Source organism: Sander vitreus, chromosome 10 (assembly GCF_031162955.1).
Source record: "Sander vitreus isolate 19-12246 chromosome 10, sanVit1, whole genome shotgun sequence".
NCBI lineage: Eukaryota > Metazoa > Chordata > Actinopteri > Perciformes > Percidae > Sander > Sander vitreus.
Genome location: NC_135864.1, coordinates 32906574 through 32926806, shown reverse-complemented (window position 1 = coordinate 32926806; position 20233 = coordinate 32906574). Strand labels below are relative to the sequence as shown.

General features: G+C 42.4%; 2 protein-coding genes and 1 long non-coding RNA gene across 3 annotated transcripts; 1 reads left to right on the top strand and 2 right to left on the bottom strand.

Moving 5' to 3' along the window:
- Window positions 1–378: 378 nt before the first annotated feature.
- p2ry10 (P2Y receptor family member 10) lies at window positions 379–6892 on the bottom strand. Its single transcript, XM_078261211.1, has 4 exons — window positions 6803–6892; window positions 2228–2501; window positions 1876–2056; window positions 379–1664 (listed from the first exon to the last, which is right to left on the bottom strand). Exons 2-4 carry the CDS (start codon window positions 2410–2412, stop codon window positions 717–719), a joined length of 1314 nt encoding a protein of 437 aa, XP_078117337.1. The 5' UTR covers window positions 2413–2501; window positions 6803–6892; the 3' UTR covers window positions 379–716.
- A 51-nt stretch (window positions 6893–6943) lies between these two features.
- LOC144524752 (uncharacterized) lies at window positions 6944–11803 on the top strand. Its single transcript, XR_013502639.1, has 2 exons — window positions 6944–7029; window positions 11407–11803. It is a non-coding gene; the product is annotated as an uncharacterized LOC144524752 (long non-coding RNA).
- Window positions 11804–12552: 749 nt separating this feature from the next.
- Window positions 12553–19900, bottom strand: lpar4 (lysophosphatidic acid receptor 4). The gene is made up of 3 exons (XM_078259946.1): window positions 19605–19900; window positions 14020–14805; window positions 12553–13497 (listed from the first exon to the last, which is right to left on the bottom strand). Exons 2-3 carry the CDS (start codon window positions 14593–14595, stop codon window positions 13009–13011), a joined length of 1065 nt encoding a protein of 354 aa, XP_078116072.1. The 5' UTR covers window positions 14596–14805; window positions 19605–19900; the 3' UTR covers window positions 12553–13008.
- Between the last annotated feature and the right edge of the window lie 333 nt (window positions 19901–20233).

The following is a 20233-nucleotide window of genomic DNA, read 5'->3' as shown; positions in this document are numbered from 1 at the left end:
AATGCTGGAGTATGGCAGTGGAAAAGATCAGAAGTGGGTACAGTTTGGTGGGTGAATCAGACAACTGGTGGTTCTTCCTAAGGTGGGCTGCAGACATCTGCCCGGGGGCGGGGGTAGTCTCAGTGTTGGCACAGACTTGGGTTTAGCAGATGCAAGAGGAGGTGGGTGGGTGGTTGGGGGGGATGACTTTTCAGTTTAAAAACCGACATCAGAGCCTGGCAGTTACCGGTTTTCAAAGCTGCTTCAACTGCTGCCAACTGTCTTCACCATTTTGCATTGTGAGAGGAAGTATAGCTCAAATAAGCTGGCTCCTGTATTCACTTGCTGTCACTTAGAGGAAACCTTGTTATAGAGCAACACAGACATCACAGCACTGGATACAGGCAGACAGCGCTTTTATTTACAAGACATTTACATACAGCTTTTGACATTAATGACATAGCTTATTTAAAGTTGTTGAAACAACTAGCTGTAGCTTATGTACATGAGGCGACTGTGATGATATTAACATAGATATTGTGTGCACACTCATTCTGAAGCACAGACATCATTACAGTTGCCGAATGAAGATTTGTTTGTTCTAAAGCGATGTCCTCTTGTTTACATTTAAGGTCAAAGCTTTTCTGGTCAGTTTGTATTCAGACAGCTGTGACATTTGAAATCATCTCGTTTTCCAAGTTGGACTGCATCTGTCATGTTCAGCTGTGTCATTTAAACTATTTTGCCTCTGAATATTGGTAGTCCTTTCCTGAGCAGCTACTCTCCATGCTCATCAGTCGGCCCGGGGCAGGCCGCTCTCTTGGCGAGCTGATCGGGGAGGAGAGCAGCGAGGTGGTGAAGGAGGAGGTGCGCCTGGTCAGGTGCTGTCTGAACTCGGCTGTCAGAAAGTAATAAAGCAGAGGGTTGAGGCAGCAGCTCAGGCTTGCCAGACACAGAGACATCGGGTGGAACTGATGCACGGCCAACCTGGTCGCGCAGTCGTACACTATGTCCTGCGACACCATCAGGTAGAGCAGGAAGTTGAGGTGGTAGGGGGCAAAGCAGATCAGGAAGAGGGCAAAGCAGCTCAGCACCATCCGTAGAGCACGCCTCTTCTCAGCGTGCATCTGCTTTTCGTGATATTTATCCGTCTGACTGTTGGAGGTGACGGACTGGAGTCGGCTGCGTGCTGACAAGTTGAGATCATCTGTGTTTGACTGATCCTGGGTCTGTCTCTGGATGAGAGAGCGGGCGATGCGGATGGAGCTGAAACTGATGCAGGCCAAAGGAATTAAGAAACCAAACAGTTCACCGAAAGCCATCATGGTGACTGCCACAGAGAGCCGCAGACGACGCATGGGCAAGTGCCTGAAACAGGTGTCTTTGGAAGAGCTATGAATGGAGCTGCTGGGGCTCAGAGACGAGGGTGAAGTGATGTAACCTAAGGGATGCTGGGTAGGAGTGGCTTCCAGAGGATAGGACATGTTGTAGACGGTCTGTGTGCTGACACCAGGGCTGGTGGTGCTGGTGGAGCTGCTGCTGCTCCGCATCAAGATGAAAGGCGAGCAGGCCAGACCGACCACCACCCACACTACGACACTGATCAACAGGTCATAGCGCCGCCTCCAGCGGCGGGCAGAGAACGGGTTGAGCAGGAAGACGCACCTCTGCATGCTGATACACACCTGGAAACAAGAAAAAAAAATTGTCAGAAAAACAAGATTTAAAGCAAAGGAAAGTACATTTGTTTCGTCAAGGAGAAGAGAGGCTTAGACTCGAATGACCTACTGTTATGCATTGACATTTAACTCCTTATAAATAATTAGAAATGGCAGGTGTCATGTTCAAGTATCCTCACAGTGTTCCGGGATTATTTCCACTTTACTGCCTGCTTACCAGGAACACTATGGCGGCGTACATGTTGAGGTATTTGAGGTAGAAGCAGAACAGGCAGACGCTTCGTCCAAAGGGCCAGGTGTGTGTGAAGTAATAATAAATCCTGAGGGGCAGAGACAGGATGTGGGCCAGGTCTGCTAATGCCAGGTTTATCATGAAGATCACCGCCTTGGTCTTCTTACTGTGGAGCAACATGCAGAGTTAGTCATGTCCAGAACGTGTGTGAGGCTTTATATGTGTGTGTGTGTGTGTGTGTGTGCGTGCGTGTGTGTGTGTGTGTGCGTGTGTGTGTGTGTGTGTGTGTGTGTGTGTGTGTGTGCGAGTGCACGCGTGTGCATGTGTGTGTGTGTACCTAATGTGTCTGCAGAGGACCCAGAGAGCAGTGGTGTTGAGCAGCAGCCCGGGGATGAAGAGCAGCAGGTAGAAGTAGGTGTACATCTTGTCCATGCGCTGATCCCAGCTGGTCATGTTGTGTCCACATTGTAAGGAGGAGTTGGCCTGGGACTCGTCCCACACTCCAGATGTATTCACAATCATTTCCTCTCCAACACAGACACTGGTGGCATAACTCAACAACCCTTTCCCCTGATCAATCCTGCATCTTGTAACCCACAATCACTGAACACCTAAAAGAGAAAAATGAGAGGTGACAGCTAATGGAATTGATACTATAAACATTATTTTCTTTTTTTTTAAAGATTATTTCTTTTTGGCATTATAGGCCTTTATTTGATAGGACAGCTTAGACATGAAAGGGGAGCGAGAGGGGGAATGACATGCAAAGGGAAGCAGGTCGGAACCAAACCTGCAGCCGCTGTGGTAAGGACCAGCCTCTGTATATGGGCGCACGCTCTACCAGGTGAGCTACACAGAAGCATTATTTTCTAACATATAATTTCTAAAAAATACCAAATAATAACTAACATTTTTTAATACGACATCCTTTATAAAGACTTCATAGGGTATAACTAATTGATTTTTACCATAATTTACTAACGCTTCATGGATCTGTTATAATAAGTTATTAATAAGGAAAACACTTGGGTTGCCAGGTTGTGAAGAAAAAAAACATCTCACTACAATACAAGGACCATGATCCTCCTCAGTAGAGAACGTTTGTGAGTATTTTGAAGACTTCTTGAAAGTAGAAGTTGACAGTTTATTTTTTGACATTGGAAACAGCAGTTGGCTGTTGAGATTGTTTCGCTAACTGCAGTTTGCAGTTTCTTTCAGTTTCATGCTTATCTTTAGTTCATCAGGAAGACTCCAAAGGACTTTCAGACATCTTACCTTCTGGAGAAAGGCTGTTGTTAACAATTACAAATGCAGACAATGTTTGTGGGTTCCTGTCTTTATCAAACGCTATCATGTCAGCAGTTTCAAATGTTGGGAAGCTATTAATAAAGTTGTCATGAGTTTCACATTCTAATAGGCCATCAAGTCCACTGCTACGGATATAGTTACAGTCATATACAGCATTGATAGAAATGGTGTAAGATTGCAGAAATTATGCAATGTAAGCAATCATAAATGTCTCTCTTGCAATTAACTGTAAAAAAAAATTACATTATTCATTTAATATGTAATTAAAGCAGCACTACTTAGCCTTAAGTAAACAGAGTTTCCACAACAACCGGGTATAAATATTAATAAGTAGTTCATAAATGTAATTCGCCCCACATGCAGCTTTTTTCCCCCCCAGAAGGTAAGTGCTGCAAGAGTCCATTGGAATGGTCCTCCTGATGAGCTAAAGAGCTAGTTAACAGCTAAAAGCAGGAGTAGTACATGCATTTTGTGAGAGAAAAGGGGTGAATCTCCCACAAATCTGACAAATGTTTATTACTCATAAAAGTCTCCTCTATAATATATAAAAAAGTCCCAAGAAATCCAAGTGGTGGAAAGTATACATTGCACAGAAAAAAAGAATCATTTGCATACCTTAAGAAAGCCAAGTCATGATTTAACTAGATGATTCATACTAGAACGATGTGAAATCCTTTCGTGGCAGGCCAGCTTAGGGCACTGTTACATTTGTGAACTACAGGAATTTGATGTTTAATGTTTTCTGTAATATATTTAATGTCATATTTGCACAACACTTTGTAAAAGTTACAACTAATGGCTTTATTATTATTTTGACAAATCATCAATCAACAACTTTTGGGGGTGCCAGGTCGAGAAAAATCGTGTTGGCTGCTGTTTATCATCCACCAGCATGACTACTAATATAGTACAGGCATTGTGCAACATGACCCCACACAAATTGCAACAGAAACTCTTTCAACTGATCTAGTCTCATAAAAGTCTCCTCTGTAACATACAAAAAGTCCTAAGAGATCCAAGTGGTGGAAAGGTTTGAAAAATACTGTAATCGGTGATGCCACAATTTCCCATTGCAGCCCATGTTAAAGGGAGATACTACAGGTGAATAGGGAAAATATTTTAACTAACAGATATCACTCCCCAGTTGATTATTTACATTAAGACAATATTTTTTGTATTACAAATTTTCTGAACTTTTATGTTTATTTATGCAAATGAGACATTATCTTCCTAAATATGTGCTAATGTGCATGAATAAAGGTGTTTCTTAAACGGACCCTTTTTTCACTTTTTGGCTTCGTAAAATAATATTTATTTATAAATATTATAAATTATTATATAATATAAGGGTAACTTAGGTTTTTTTTTTCAACCTGGACCCTTATTTTTCCATGTTTTTGTGTCTAAGTGAATGATAAATGGAGTCTGGTGGGTTTGGTGATGGTGTTTTCGGGGCCTTTTTCATGTTAAACTAAATGGATCTTATTCTTTAACAAAAAGGTCTATCTCTGTAAGGATCCTTTCCATAATGTTGTCAGACACTTATATAATAATATGTTATATAATAATAATCTGAGCCTGTCAGTGGCAAAAACAGCACTTTCAGTGGACAGACATTGACAGTGTGCATTTTCCATTGCTGCCTGGTTCGGAGCTGCCAGTTCCAGCATTCTCACTCAATACTGGACCAAAGATTTCGAAAGATTTCAAAGATTTGTATTCACATTAGTCACTTAGACACTATAGTCTCGCATTGCCAGACCTTCCTCCACAGCGCTGCGGAGGAGGGTCTGGCTAGTCCACACAGCATTCCTGGATGGGAGAAAAATGTGCTCTGGTTTATTGACATTTCTTTAAACCAGTCACAATCGTCATGGGCGGTGCTGAGCGCCGGACGGAGCCACGGTGCCTCTGCTAAATAGCCTCAGGAAGGAACTTGTTTTGGTGGAACGTGTACGTTCAAAAGTAGTTTTAGTCGTGCAACAGAAAACTGAGATTGGACAGATAGTCTAGCTAGCTGTCTGGATTTACCCTGCAGAGATCTGAGGAGCAGTTAACCACAGTCCTCACAAATCCACCAGAGGTTAGAACACCAACACAAAGAAAGAGGAAGGAAACGGGCAACCGGCCAAAAAGAGTGAAATTCTGCTCACCGGAGCAATCCTGGAAGTGGAACATCGTGGATATAAACTATTTAAACACCAATTCATTGAAAAATAGGGTCCAAGTTGAAAAATATCAAATACTTTTATTTGTGCAAATCAGCACATATTTAATTAGATGATGTCTCATTTGCATAAATAAACATAAAAGTCCATTACAAAAAAATATTGTCTTAATGTAAATAATCACTGGGGAGTGATATCTGTTAGTTAAAATAGTAGTAGTGGTATCTCCCCTTAACATGGGCTGCAATGGGAAATTGTGGCATCACCGATTACAGTATTTTTCAAACCTTTCCACCACTTGGATCTCTTAGGACTTTTTGTATGTTACAGAGGAGACTTTTATGAGACTAGATCAGTTGAAAGAGTTTCTGTTGCAATTTGTGTGGGGTCATGTTGCACAATGCCTGTACTATATTAGTAGTCATGCTGGTGGATGATAAACAGCAGCCAACACGATTTTTCTCGACCTGGCACCCCCAAAAGTTGTTGATTGATGATTTGTCAAAATAATAATAAAGCCATTAGTTGTAACTTTTACAAAGTGTTGTGCAAATATGACATTACATATATTACAGAAAACATTAAACATCAAATTCCTGTAGTTCACAAATGTAACAGTGCCCTAAGCTGGCCTGCCACGAAAGGATTTCACATCGTTCTAGTATGAATCATCTAGTTAAATCATGACTTGGCTTTCTTAAGGTATGCAAATGATTCTTTTTTTCTGTGCAATGTATTTGCTGGATGCCAAATTAAACAGACTTGTGAAAAATACTGAAAAATGTGTAATAAATCAGAGTTGTCTCTGTCTGTCAAACATTGCAGCAGGAAATGTGTGGAAGCAAGACAAAGCATTTGTTCTGCTTATCACTGAGGCATCGCTTTTCCTTCTGCCATCAAGATGACACCACACCCTTCCTCTGCCGACCCCAGAGGGGAAGGAAGAAACTGCTTTTTTTTTATCTGCTTGGATGTAGTTTTCACCAGTTTTGACTCTTGGACTGCTATGGCCGCGGGCTATCAGTCAACGGATTCCCGCGCGTCACCTATACAGTTAAGTTTAAGCAACCACGTTGGCAGACTTGAATTTAAGGAAGTAATACGTAGGCAGGTTCGAGGTGAAATTGTCCATTTTTAAACTCATTTGAACAGTTTCTCAAATTAGCAGGCAAATAATTTAGCCTGCATGACAACAACAGAGACATTTGACAATAATACCATTAACACCTAATTTACCTTGAATAATGCCTGTAAAATACATCTAGTAATACATACATACTGATACATTTTGACATACATTATACAGTAAACATTTTGAATGCTAAGTGAAAGAGGATTTAATAATAAACGTGACTTTCACCACAAAATGTTCAGACAAAGCACAGCAGTGTGACCGCCTCACACATTATTTCTCTCAACCCAAACTGTAAGATTACCTTGTGCTTCTCTGTCGTCTCCCGTAATGATCAGAATGGACAGAGGGGTGTGTTCAGAGCCAAGAGTGACCACCAGCAACCACATATTCTAGTAGCTTCATACTTGTCTGATAACAGCAGGCTGATGCCCAGACACTCTCTCCTCCTCGCGCGGCACAGTGGCAAACGGGGTCAACAGCAAACCTTCCTGTCGCACAAAAGCAGCAGAGAGCTGTCAGTGTGTGCATGTGAGTGAGTCTATATTAACCCGCCAAAGATGTGGTTTCTGTTTGCTTGTTTTTGCATGGGGTGGTGCTGTCTGGTGTGGGCTGTGTGATCAGGCGAAGGGGAAGCTCTGTCCTCGTGCATGCAAGTGTTTTTCTACCGTTTGTAACATCACTGAGCCAACAACTCAGCCAAAACTTAAGACTAGAGTTGTGGTATCAGCTCCGTTACCGCCTAAAACTCTAGAATCGGTATCAGGAAGTACTGGAGTTAATGCACCGATCCGATACCACGTAATAAAGCCCTAAAGAAAATCTACGTTAAAGTAGTTTATTTATGTTCTTTTTCCGTTATAACTAACTGTCAAACTGCAGAATAAAAGAACGTTCTGTGGCATTCATGTTTCACAAAGAGTTAAACCTGAGCCAGACAGACAACAAAGATAGAAATCATATCACATCCATACAGGGATAGTAGTATACAGCTGTTAAAACCTAATAAAATATATGACACACTGGTATCGGATCAGTACTCGGTATCGGACGATACGCAAGTTCAGGTATCAGAATCGGGAAGCAAAAAATGGTATCGGACCATCTCTAGTTAAGATGCATGCAGTATTGGGCACAAGCAGAGTGTGAGTGTGTGGTTAAGAATACAACAAACCAGCACTTCCTGGTAAAGACATTGATCTAAAAGAAAACACATGGGGAGACAGATGTTAGTTTTCTCTTACCTCTGTAAATGTCTAATGCAGTGGTTCTGGTGGGTGGACACAGCAGAATCTGAGGGCATGCAGTTTGTGTCTACACTACTTTACTGTATTGCAGATTACTATCTGTCTCTGTTTGGCATCCTGCAATGTTTGGAGATAGCTTCCCCTATCAGATACTACACTTCCTTTTTTAAAACTGTTGTTTATCACAGCATTAATTGTGCATAGAGGCGTATATGTGTGCTTTATTAGCAGCAGTACTGAATCTAAGTACTTAAGTAAAAGAACGATTTATTCTCTTAATCTTATTTGCATATTACCAAAAAAGAAATTGGTTAGTTGGTTAGTTTGCACCTTGGTCAGTGAGGGCACTGTGTCTAGCGACCCGTAATTTACAAAGGGTGTCATGATTGTGAAGTCCGTCTTGTCTCCCTCGTCTTGTCTAGTTTACTTCCGGTCTTTAGTTTTCCCTCCTTTGTGATTGCCCTAATGTGTTTCACCTGTCTTCCCAGCCTAGTGTCACCCGTCCCTTGTTAGTCCTCATTACCTGGTTTATTTAGTCTCTGTGTTGTCTTTGTCTGGGGTCGGATCATGGTTCATTCTGTTTGCCGTGTATTCTGTTGCTGTGTTTCCTGTTGGATGTTTCTGCGGTTGGTTTTATTCATGAATGTGTTTTAAGACGTTTATTTATATTTTTTCACTTGAAATAAAGTGTGTGAAGCAGCGGAAATTTGGGAGGCGGATGTGAAGAGGTTCATATATAGATATGAACGCCCAGACAGCCAGACGTCAGCAGTGTGACTGATCAGTCTCCCCGAGTTGGTCAAAAATATGCCTCGGAACACAACAAAGCGACGTGACGTAATACGTCTCCATAACAGCAGGCGGCGCTGATCTGTATTGTCGCCCAAAAATGAAAACCGGCAGCTGATTGGACGAATGCGTCACGTGGGTCTGGCTTCTCCGGAAATTCAGAGCCAGACTGTCATGGCGGCTTGTTCAGAATACGATCTCATATTGGACTAAAATAGTTCACCGAAACGTGTTTCTGAAAACATTTTAAGAAAAATAAGCCATACAGGTCAGTTTGAAAGCTTTTCGTCAGATTTTGAGAGACGCTCATTCCGCTCCCTGTTTCCGGGTTAGCTCTCCACCAATCAGATGGGTCATTTGAGTCCGACTGCCGGCAGTGCCCGCCTTCCGATTCAACATGTCAAATCGGCCCAAATGAAGGCCTCGGACTGGCGACGGCATGGAACACACCGAACAGACTCGAGTCACTGACCTCGCCAGACTGTCCAACGGCCGATTATCAGCGCTGTGTGTCTGGGCCTTTACGCAGCCTGGTGGAGAAGTAAACGATGCTGTGGACAGAAATAGATTGCAACTATGATTTAAAAACAGGAATAATAAAAAAAACATTTTCACTTTTACCGGCGGCTGTATGACCGAGGGTCAGCGGCGCTGCGCCCGGGCTCTGGAGCACCGGACCCGGCTTGGAAGCAGATGAAGGATCGGCGGTGCCCCATATATACAGTATCTATGGCAACCAAACTTCACTGGTGAGACAAACGTGTGACGGTCAGGAAGACGTTTTGGCAGGGGGAAAACTGATCCGAAAATGTAACGGAACGTTGTAGAAATGTAGTGGAGTAGAAAGTATAGATAATTGCTGCAAAATGTAACAAAGTAAATGTATTCTACTTAAGTAAAGTACAGATATGTGAAAAACATACTTAAGTACAGTAAAGAAGTGTAAATACTTAGTTACTGTTACGAAATACAAATACTTCGTTGCTGTTTATTAGTTTATTAGTCCTCTGAAACTTCTCTCCTGAGGTTACTGATAGCAAGGAGTAGCTATTTGTCCTTTCGTAATACAGTTATGGTTTCAGATGTGTAGCATCTTTTTTTTACCTGACTATGAAATGCAAAACTAGTTAGACGAAATGGCTGCAGTTTTATCTAATCTTTTAGTTTCACATCACACTGCACGTGAAGTCACACCCAAAGAAAACGACTGCTGGCAGTTTCCCAGGCTGTGACAGGCACATGCATTGCCTGTGCAGCTTCCGGGGCTGCTTCTGTGTGGTTTCACCTCAACACACATGGTTTCATTTAGAGCCAGTACAGGCTGATAACAAATCCTCTTTGACATTTTATGTCATTTATCTCTTTGTGTGGATTCTGTAGAGCACTTTGTGTTACATTTTATATGTATGAAAAGTGCTATACAAATAAAGTTTAATTTAATTAATTGATAATCAAGAACTGAGAAGTGAGAACTGAGTGCGACTGAAGTCGCACAAACAGTGACTTCAGACTTGACTCGGACTCGAGCTTCGAGACTCGTCAACAACCTGTTTTCATGCAATTATTGCTTTTTAAATCTAAATGTATTCATGTATTTCTATTTTCTTGGGGAAACGTATGACGAGCTGCGTGTCCCCTGTCCTTTGCCATAATGTGCAACGTAACGCATGCGCTATGCCTTATGTGCGCGCACTCATATATCAAAAAATGCATTGATGATGGCGACACCAAGTCCTCCCAGAGTTGTGCCTTTTGTCATTAGTTTTGCTTTCAATAACTTGGTAAACAGTGACAGTAAGAGAACAGCTACATACAAGGTGTGTGGCACCAACATAAATGATGCCGGAACGTCGAACTTCATCAGGCATCTCAAAACGCTCCCAGATAGGTCAGTCACTTGCTAATGTGAAAGAGACGTTACATTTAGCATATATCGTCACAGGTAACAAGCTAACCATCGCAAAGTCTTGTGCTAATGCTGGGAACAGGCACATTGTATATTTATAGTTGTATCCATATGATGTGACAGCCTTAGGTTAATATTTCATCAGGTTGTTGTTAAATAGCAATACAGAAAGTATCAGTTCTCACGTTTGCACCATGGTTGGTGTATTAACTTTCAATACAGATGTTTCCCTCACACTTTGAACACTGAAAAGTGTAATGCATGATGAGGTTGGGCTTTACAGCCAGTTAGTAACACAGACAAACATGCATTCTTTGGTGCAGATACCAAAATGTTGAAAAATACAGTTATGAAATTGAAACAGAGTTCTTAATTTGTGTTTCTTCAGATTTTATTGCAGTAGACCCCATAAAGTTATCCTACACCTGATTTTGATGCTGTACTGTATGGATGGAGCTACAGGACATGCTCTGAATTCATAAGATTTAACAATACAGTGTTAGGGACAGATCAGATGGCCAGAGACTGGAGACTTGACTTGGACTCGAGCTCAAAGACTTGAGACTCAACTTGGACTTCCAAAAAATGACTTGTGAACATCTCTGATACAGAAACACGTTGAAAGCAAATGAACACATGATAGTCTGTGGAGTCTATTCTGGTGTTTTCACTAAAATGTTTGTTTTAACTTATGGCCACTAGAGGTCAGGACAGGCCAATTCGCTCAGTATACTGAGCCACAGTGTGCAGTTTTTTCTGCTACAGGAAGAAGGGCAGATTGCTCCATTAAAAGATACATTCTAAGGGTTGTTGCAATATTTCTCTCCACTCCAGTGTATTAGTCTTCCTCTCTGCTACCCTTGACCCTAATTCCAGAAGAGTCCGTTTACTGTTGTCTGTCTGTCTCTGCTGCTGCATGGTCATATCAGTCATCATCACTAGATTTTCTCTCTCTCTCTCTTTCAGTGTACATACTGCTGCTGCAGGTATAGAGGCATATGGCATTCCCAAGTAAGGCCACAGATCTCTCACTCTGCATGGCTCTGTGAAAGAATGGATAAACAACTTGTACTAACATCATGTATAATGTCCCCCTCTCCAGCAGGAGCCTGTTGTATACATACAGTACAAACAGAAACATATAGACGACCCTGCTGCTGGTCCTTACAGTGACTCAGCACACCGTCACTGTTAAAGGCCAACACACAAGCAAGCCGGGAACATGCTAGCATCACAATAGCTCTCTGAGAATCTTTCCATTTTCTCTGTACTGTGCTGTTTACTCCATGGCATTTTGTTTTTAAGACTGTACATGAGTTCATTCAATAAAGAGTTGAAGAGCGAATGAAAGCTCTGCAACCTAGCTAGCCTACTGTCAGTTAGTTATATCCCATGTGATAGAAATGTATGTTCTGATGGCATACCCGATGCCTTTTGGATAAAACTATTTACCAAATGCACCGCAAAATCATACAGGCAAACCCCTGGATCTGCTGACATTACTGTTTTGCTCTACGTGCGGTGTAACACGATGATTTGAGGTTTTTAGTCAACTGTACTTTGGAGTGTGTGTGCATTGCTGTGTGTAAGAGACTTTAAGCAGTCTAAGGCCAGATTAAGACAGAGAGCTCATTCAGAAGCAAACAATGGACCGTTGCTCCAGTCATAATAAGCATTTGGCCTGTGACACAGCACACAGGCCAAGGTCCTCGACTGGATCAGAGCTGCATTCTGCTCGCACAACAAGATTGCTCTGTCCGCTTGATGTAAATGAAGAGCCGGAGTAAAAAAAAACTCCTCCTTGAGTTCAAACAGCCATGCTGACAAAGGCTGGTTCAGAATGTTTGACCAAAGCAACAGGCACGATGTGGGGGACAGAAATAATAAATTCAGTCAAGAATGCAATTTGAAACAGACATTTAATGGCCTCAAAATGTCAACATGAGACACATTTAACTCAGTAGGTCAGCGCGCTGCTGTGTTATAACAACAATGGGTCTCACCACACTAAAGAGTGTCAGAACATTAATGTCTAAAATGATATATATATATATATATATATATATATATATATATATATATATATATATATATATATATATATATGCTGTGAAAGCTTCAACTTCATAACAATAAAACTTAAGGGCTCAGTGTGTTACTAAAGTACTAAACAGCATATTTCAACAATGTGGATGGAAATCTCCATTCTATCCACAATCCAGTGCATTTGTGAGTGTTTGTGTGTGTTAAGCCTGAGTGATGATGTGTTGCAGTCTCTTTTAGAGGCTCTGCGTGTCACTGGACAATAGTCCTGGTTTGGCTGGGTCTCTGATCCCTGTAGTGTTCTCTCATAATAAACACACACAGATACATTCCTATGCGCTCCAGCGGTGGATTAATCCGTAAAGCCCAGGCCATACCTCAGGACTTACCTCAGGACTTAACTAATCTGCTGAGTTATGTGTTTTGTCACTTCCAGGACCAAACAGCTGATTGCTTTATTTGTCAAATTCAGTGCTCCTGTCAAACCCACACTGTCCTTCTTTACTGTCTTTTGTCCCTGCTGAGTCAGAACTGACTCTCAGACACCTTTGACTCTTTTCCATTGCTGGCCAGAGTGTGTGTGTCTCTGGGGAGAGTGTTTTCTGTGTCCTGGGTCTCAGTGTCGCTGCGGGGGATACTCTCGGGCCGGGAGCCCGACCCTTTGCCTCCCATGGTCAAGCTTTTCTGGAAGCTCTCTGAGGTGAAGTAGTAGACCACAGGGTCCAGGCAGCAGTTGAGGCTGGCGAGGCACAGAGTGATGGGGTAAAGAGTTCGGGCAAAGCGCTCCACCGCGCAGTTAGCCAGGGCCTGGGTCCGCACCAGGGCGTACAGGAAGAGGATAGAGTTGTAAGGGACAAAGCAGATGATGAAGATGCCCAGATGGACCAAAATCATTCGTAGGACACGTTTCTTGCTGTCACAGCCATGACCAACAGTCATCGGACGCCGCAGCGTCCGCAGAACAAGCAACGAGCATACCAAGTTGGCCAGGAGGGGGAGAAGGAAGCCCACAACCTGGAAATCAATAAGAAGCATAACAAAATTAAAAAGTAGAACGTCACTGCTATGTCTCTGGTTGGTTTAATTTAAAAAAAAGAAGTGTATTTTTATGTTTATTAGTGCTGGGTACCGAATTCAATACTTTTTAGGCACCGACCGAATTGCCTTTAAAGTATTGATCTTTGAGCCTCATCATTCAATACCCAATTTCAATACCTAAGGAGTAAATCTCATCAGCGTCAGTGAGCCAATAAGCATGCAGCATGCATCCAAGATCTAATAATGTCTGTGATTGGCTGTCTAATGTTACACGTCGCAGAGGCACGCAGGAAAAACTCTACATTACACGGAGACGCCTCACGTAGTCGGAGCTGAAACATGAATAAAAAGATTTGTGCCGTAATGTGTAATTTCTTTTTGTTTTATGAAGTTGGTATAGAAGAAAGTAAAGGAACTATTGAATATTTTTGAACGATACACAGCCCTTATGTTAATATGTGTCCATGTGACTATCAGAGCCTGTCTCTCCTCACTCACCTCGATGAAAATGGTGATTTTGGACAGGTAGGTCCTCCAGGTGCTCTTGGAGAAGCCCTCAAAGCAAGTGGTGGCTCTGTTTGTGCTGTTAATGGTGGAGAAGAAGGTGACTGATATCCCTCCTCCTACGATGGTCAGCCACACGGCGGCACACACCAGCGCCGCGTTTCTGCGCGTGCGGATGGAGCGGGAGCGGAACGGGTAGACTATCGCCAGGAAGCGGTCCACGCTGATGCAGGTGAGGAAGAGCATGCTGCCGTAGATGTTGGTGATGAAGGCTGTTCCTGAGACCTTACACAGTCCATCTCCAAATGGCCAATGGCGGTTAACATTGTAGAAGACCTTGAACGGCAGCGTAAAAACAAACACTAGATCGGATAGCGCTAAATTAGTCATAAACATTGTGGTCTCGTTGCGCATCTTCATCCGGAAGCAGAACACAAAGAGGGCGGCGCAGTTGGTGGTCAGGCCTAAGACAAAGACCACACTATAAACCACCGAGTACAAGTTGTACTTGAAGGAGTCGTCAATGCCGCAGTCCTCCATTCCGGTCTCGTTGAGCACCAGACTAGCCATAGTGGCAGCTTTAAGAGGGAGGACACTCCACAGAAACAGGGTACACCAAAGCCGTCAGGAAAGGGGGGAGTCGGGGCGGATATCTGGGGACCGGAGGTGTCAGCAGGGGATCCACCCGTCAAGTCTCCTCCAAGTCATCGTGGACATTCAGACACACAAATGGAGGCAGGGGACAGTCAGGATGCACGGCTGCGGGGATGGTCAGTCATCCTGTGGAGAGAGAAGGAAAAGCACACGGTCACTTCCTCGCTATAAAAGTTACAGCCCGAGAAGCAAACAACTCCAGTTCTCCATAAGACGAAGCATATTGTAAAACGTGTATCCCTTTAGCCATTACATCATGCACATTTGTACGTTTAATGTATTTAAACGTACAGAAGGCAGACATTTATTCCATGTTACACTAGTGGGAGTTATAAACAACTGAATCTCGAATGTACAGCAAACGATATCATATCGATAGGAATGTTTCTGATAAGACATCTGGCCAACATGCAAACACCTCCATTTTTTCTTTCTTACAAATAATACTACCGTCACATATTTTTTATAACATTTATCAATGTGTCTGACAGCCTTCACAGTGAAGCAATGTAAAGCAGTGTACATTTAAAATCATTCGCAGAGAAGGAAAACACATTTTAAATGCTTAAAAATCAACTTTCTAACTTGCATTTAGTCAATTTTGCCATGGCTGTAACATTCAGTTTGTCAGCATGTGTATGCCTTTATGCAGTTCCTGTCTTATCTGTGAGTATAAATAAAGTCTCATCTGTCCACAGTGTTTCAGTTCACATGGCAGTGTGGCATGCGGCACTCAGGCCGTCATCAGGACTGTGAGAGGTGAATGGCTGCCAGAGACAGAAACGTGTACTGTAGATTAGGTGATTAAACATACTTCCTTTCAGTCCATGTAAAAGAGACCAGTGTCAAATCCCCTTTCCAACTGCAAAAGTAGAGAAAGTATCTAAGGCTGAGCTGCAACTGAAGGAAGTAAATAACTCATTGAACAATTCAAATGATTTGACATTGTAAAAGACAATGTGTTTTATAGTCTTTTACTCAAAGCAAAATATTTGTTTCAGAACAGGAACTAGATTGTTGGGAATATGTTGAGTTGGAGTTATCTCTATCATAGTGTGCTGTGTTCTATTAACACACTTGATCTTCTACATCTACAATCAACTTGTTTTGTATCGTGGAAGTGATGACCAAAGAGTTATTGATCATGTCAGAAAATTGTACATTGTATGTTTTGTTTTGTAAGACATTTAACACAATGTAATAACAAATAACACAATATGTATCACATCAACTAAGTGATGGCAGATTTGTGTTTTTGTTCAAACCTTCCACGTACAGAGGCATTAATCAGCACAACAAACGACACTGTTTCAGTGTAGAAGCCACACATTATCTCATTGCACCTACTGTGCATTTTCACAAACACTCTTAGTAGTTCTTTGCTGGCAAATAAATGTTGGGAGCTGAACCACAAAGACATGTGCCAAACAATTGGTGTGGAGTATTTGGACTGAATCGCTGAACATTTAAGTGACTCAGCCAAAACAAAAGCGGAGGTAACTTCACGTCTCTCTCAATCTAAAAAGGAAACTCCACCACATCTATTTCACTTCACTAGTCAGGACAAGTACTGCGCAGCACGTAAAACTGTTGTATAATGTTTTCTGCAGCTCTGAATTAGCCTCGTGAGACCGTCCTGATCTTGCGAGCTCCAGTTTTCCACTCGCAGATCAGTCTGGCATCTTGACATAGAGAACATTTGGAGCCGTTCGCCAAACGACCGACCAATCAGCGTTGGTTTTGAGGCGGGTTTATGTGTGACGCAACGAGAAGCGACTGTTCAGCCTAAACAACATGGCTGCTTCCACGGATGAGATGAGCGTAGCTATCGCGCAAGTTTTATCCAAATTCAAAAGTATTCCTTCGTTGAAAGAAGAGCAAAGAACGGCACTGGAGGCTTTTCTCGGAGGAAAAGATGTTTTTGCTCTTTTCCCGACTGGTTTCGGCAAGAGTTTGATATATCGTTGATCTGATTGGTTGATTTGGCCCATCTATCACCAACATACAGTAGGTGTTGATAGACAGATGGTTTATCCAATCAGCTAACCAGGATTTTTGCCCCTTCCCAAAAGTTCTCCAACGAAAAGTTCCCAGATGGATATGCCGAGCAAATGCGAAGCAATCCATCTGGCGGAGTCAGGTTAGCTCTGAATAGAGGTTTCCAAAATCTGAAAAAAAATAACCCTCATAATGTTATGTCTCGCCTTGGAATAAGGGGCTACAAATTGGGTCTTAAAAACTAAAGATGTCGAGTTTGAAAGATTGGCTATTCAGCCGGCAGGGAGACGGTCGGATGAAAGTCTATCAAGGAAATCCAACATTTGTGGAGCTTAACCTCTGTTATGGACTAAAAAACTCAGGACATCTCAGCCTGTGCTGTGTTGATTGTGACACTCCTTCTTTATCTTTCTTTCAAAATATCTCTCCCAAGTCCTCTAACTTTATGGGAGTGCAAATCTAAATGGCTACAACACCCAATTTAACAAGCCAAACTGGCATCATCTTGTGTTATGCAACAGTGAGGTGGTCAGCCTATAGGCCTATTGGCATCCAGGATCCAAAAATCCTGAGTGTCTCTGGAAAGATCGGTCTTTTCACCACACATACAACACACACAACACACACACACACAAAGGCAACTCTGTGAGTGTAAGCAGTCCATCAGTCCTGTCCTGTGCCAGCTGCAATGTGACATCTTTACTGCGTTTTCACACGACTCCCAGAAAGCCTCCACTGGCCCTCACAATACCCTCACTGTACCCATCTGCACCAAACACACACTTACATATGCACAAGTCTCCACACAAGCAGGCAAACACTTACAAACTACATGTGCCAGTCCTCACACACACACGCACACACACACACACACACACACACACACACACACACACACACACACACACACACACACACTGTAGAGTTCTGTGTACTGTGGCTCAGTCCCAGGACCTCTGACAGTGCCGGCTTCATATTCAGCTGATGTTGTTTCTGAAGGAAGCCAACTCTATAGAACATTGCATTTGGCTGCTACACAGTTTATGTGTAAGAGACAAGAACCACCTCTACTTCAGATCTGTAGCAGAGACACATTTAAAGCATGTTGATTGCATGATTTCTAGGAGTCCTGCTGAGGGATTTCAGACCTGTGTGCGTGTGTGTGTGTGTGTGTGTGTGTGCGCTTGTGTGGATTTCATGTACAGGTCGTGGACAGCTGCACAGTTAAAGGGTTTCCCCCCGCAGTCGGCCGCGGCAGTGACAAAAACGGGCCTCTGGGACCCGCTGATCTGAACAGATCGAGTTCAGGCTCAGCTCAGATCCAGCTGTTCCTTTCTCTCACATGCCGGGAGGAAGAAGGCAGGGAGAGTTGAAGGTGGAGGACAACCAGGCGTGCAGTGTTCGAGAGAACATCTTCAATGCTTACAGCCAGTAGAGCTAATGAAGTTAGTTTCTAGGTTTATGTGTTTTAATCAGAAAAGTCTCAAGTTACATCACATTCCACCATCATGAATACATGAATATGCAGTCCTTCAAACGCTTCTATGTTTATACGTTTATATGTTCAATTTACATCGGTGCTGAAACTGTTGGTCCATTAACCCAATAGTTTTTGATGAGACTGTGGAGAAAAATGAGGCGCTGTCAAGATTGGGATTCAATCAACACCTAAGTGTTGAGGCTAACTGCAATTCAGTGGTGGAATGTAACTAAGTACATTAACTCAAGTACTGTACTTTAGTACAATTTTGAGATACATGTACGTTTGAGTATTTCCCTTTTATGCTACTCTATACTTCTACACCACTACAATTTGGAAGCCAATATTGAACTTTTAACTCACCTTCATTCATTTGACATTAGTTACTTTGCAGATTCAGATGATTAATGCAAAATATAAACCAACTAATAAATTAATATGGAATAAGCTACCCAGCAGTATATAAAATAACTGAAATTAGCCCCACCTATACCAGCTGCAACATTGTTGATGCTTACACAATACTGCATCACTAATCATTATCCAGTGATGTAATATATTATTCTGAAATGGTTCATTCTGCATAATGAGTACTTTTACTTTTAGTACTCTAAGCATATTTTGATGCTAATATTATGTTCTTTTACTTAAGTAACAGTTTGAATGACTTCTATTTAATTTTTACATTGTCTTTCACTTAAAGAAAGTAACATTTCTTCCACCACTGCTGCAATTTAGAGTGATGTTGTAGTTTGCATGAGCCTACTGAAAATTGGGTAACACTTTACTTGAAGGTATCTACATAAGAGTGACATGACACTGTCATAAACACACATGAACCCTAACCATAACCATAACTTGTCATGACAAAAACCGAATGACACTTACTAAAAGAAGCGTTATGTCATAAACGTTTATGGCTTGTTTATGTTGTTTATGACACGTTCAGGGCAGTGTCATGTCACTCTTATGTAGCTACCGTCAAGTAAAGTGTAACCGAAAAATGTTCTGTGCCCCTAAACACATGAGTTAAGCCTTGTGATGCATATTCAATCTACCATATATCCCTTATAATCAATCCTTGGGTACAAAAAAGTTCAGTTCTTGAAGGGGCTGTGTAGAGGTCACATCATTTGTGTAGATGCAAAGCCTTGTCCTACAAAGTAACGTAAAATCTAAGCTAGCTGCATTTCGTCACCTCGGATTTTGTGGCTAAACCAGTAGCCTAACGTTACATTAAATGTCTTATGTGCAAAGCAGCTACTCAAAGTTTATTCTCAGCTAATGAAAAAAAAGAAATAAATAAAAATAAAAATAAATAATAAAATATATATATATATATATATATATATATATATGTTTTTGTCAACTCTACACAAAAAGAGTTATTGTCTGAAGACAAAGCAGACTAAAATTAGTGGCAGCTGAATGGATGGTGACAGCTCACCTCTGGTCACTGATGTTTGTCTGGCAGCAGTGCAGCGACGCAGCTGTCAGAAGAAAAACTCCATACTTCTTCTCCCAAATGTGTTGGTGCTGCTCAGTCTCTTTGGCTCGTAGTTTTCAGCTGTCCCGAGTCAAATTGGACCAGACAAGCACGAAGAAGTCATGGAAGCGCTTTTAAGCTAATTAGCGACAACAAACACTGCGGGTGAGAGTTCTTCAATTAATCCCGACGACTCGCTCTGTCCGTCCGCTAGGAATTGGACCACATCACGTCCACCGCGCCTGCTCACCCGGCTGGAGGGGGTTGTGCGCGAGGCGTGATGCGCCGTGTACATGGAGAGCTGCTTGCACGGCCACAGGAAACGAGACAATAGCCCCTCGCATGGGCAGTAGGGAGGGGGAGAAGGGGAGTGTGAAGATGGAGGGAAGGACAGGGGGGGGACACAGGCTGGTGTCATCAACTCGAGAACTCACAGTTTAACCAGAAATACACTTACATTTTTTTAAAGATAATTTTTTCCCCCTTTATTTCAGAGTGACAGTGGATAGACAGGAAAGGTGACACGCAGCAAAGGGCCGCAGGTCGGATTCGAACCCGGGCGGGGGAACCCCAGGGGTTCTTGAGGGGGT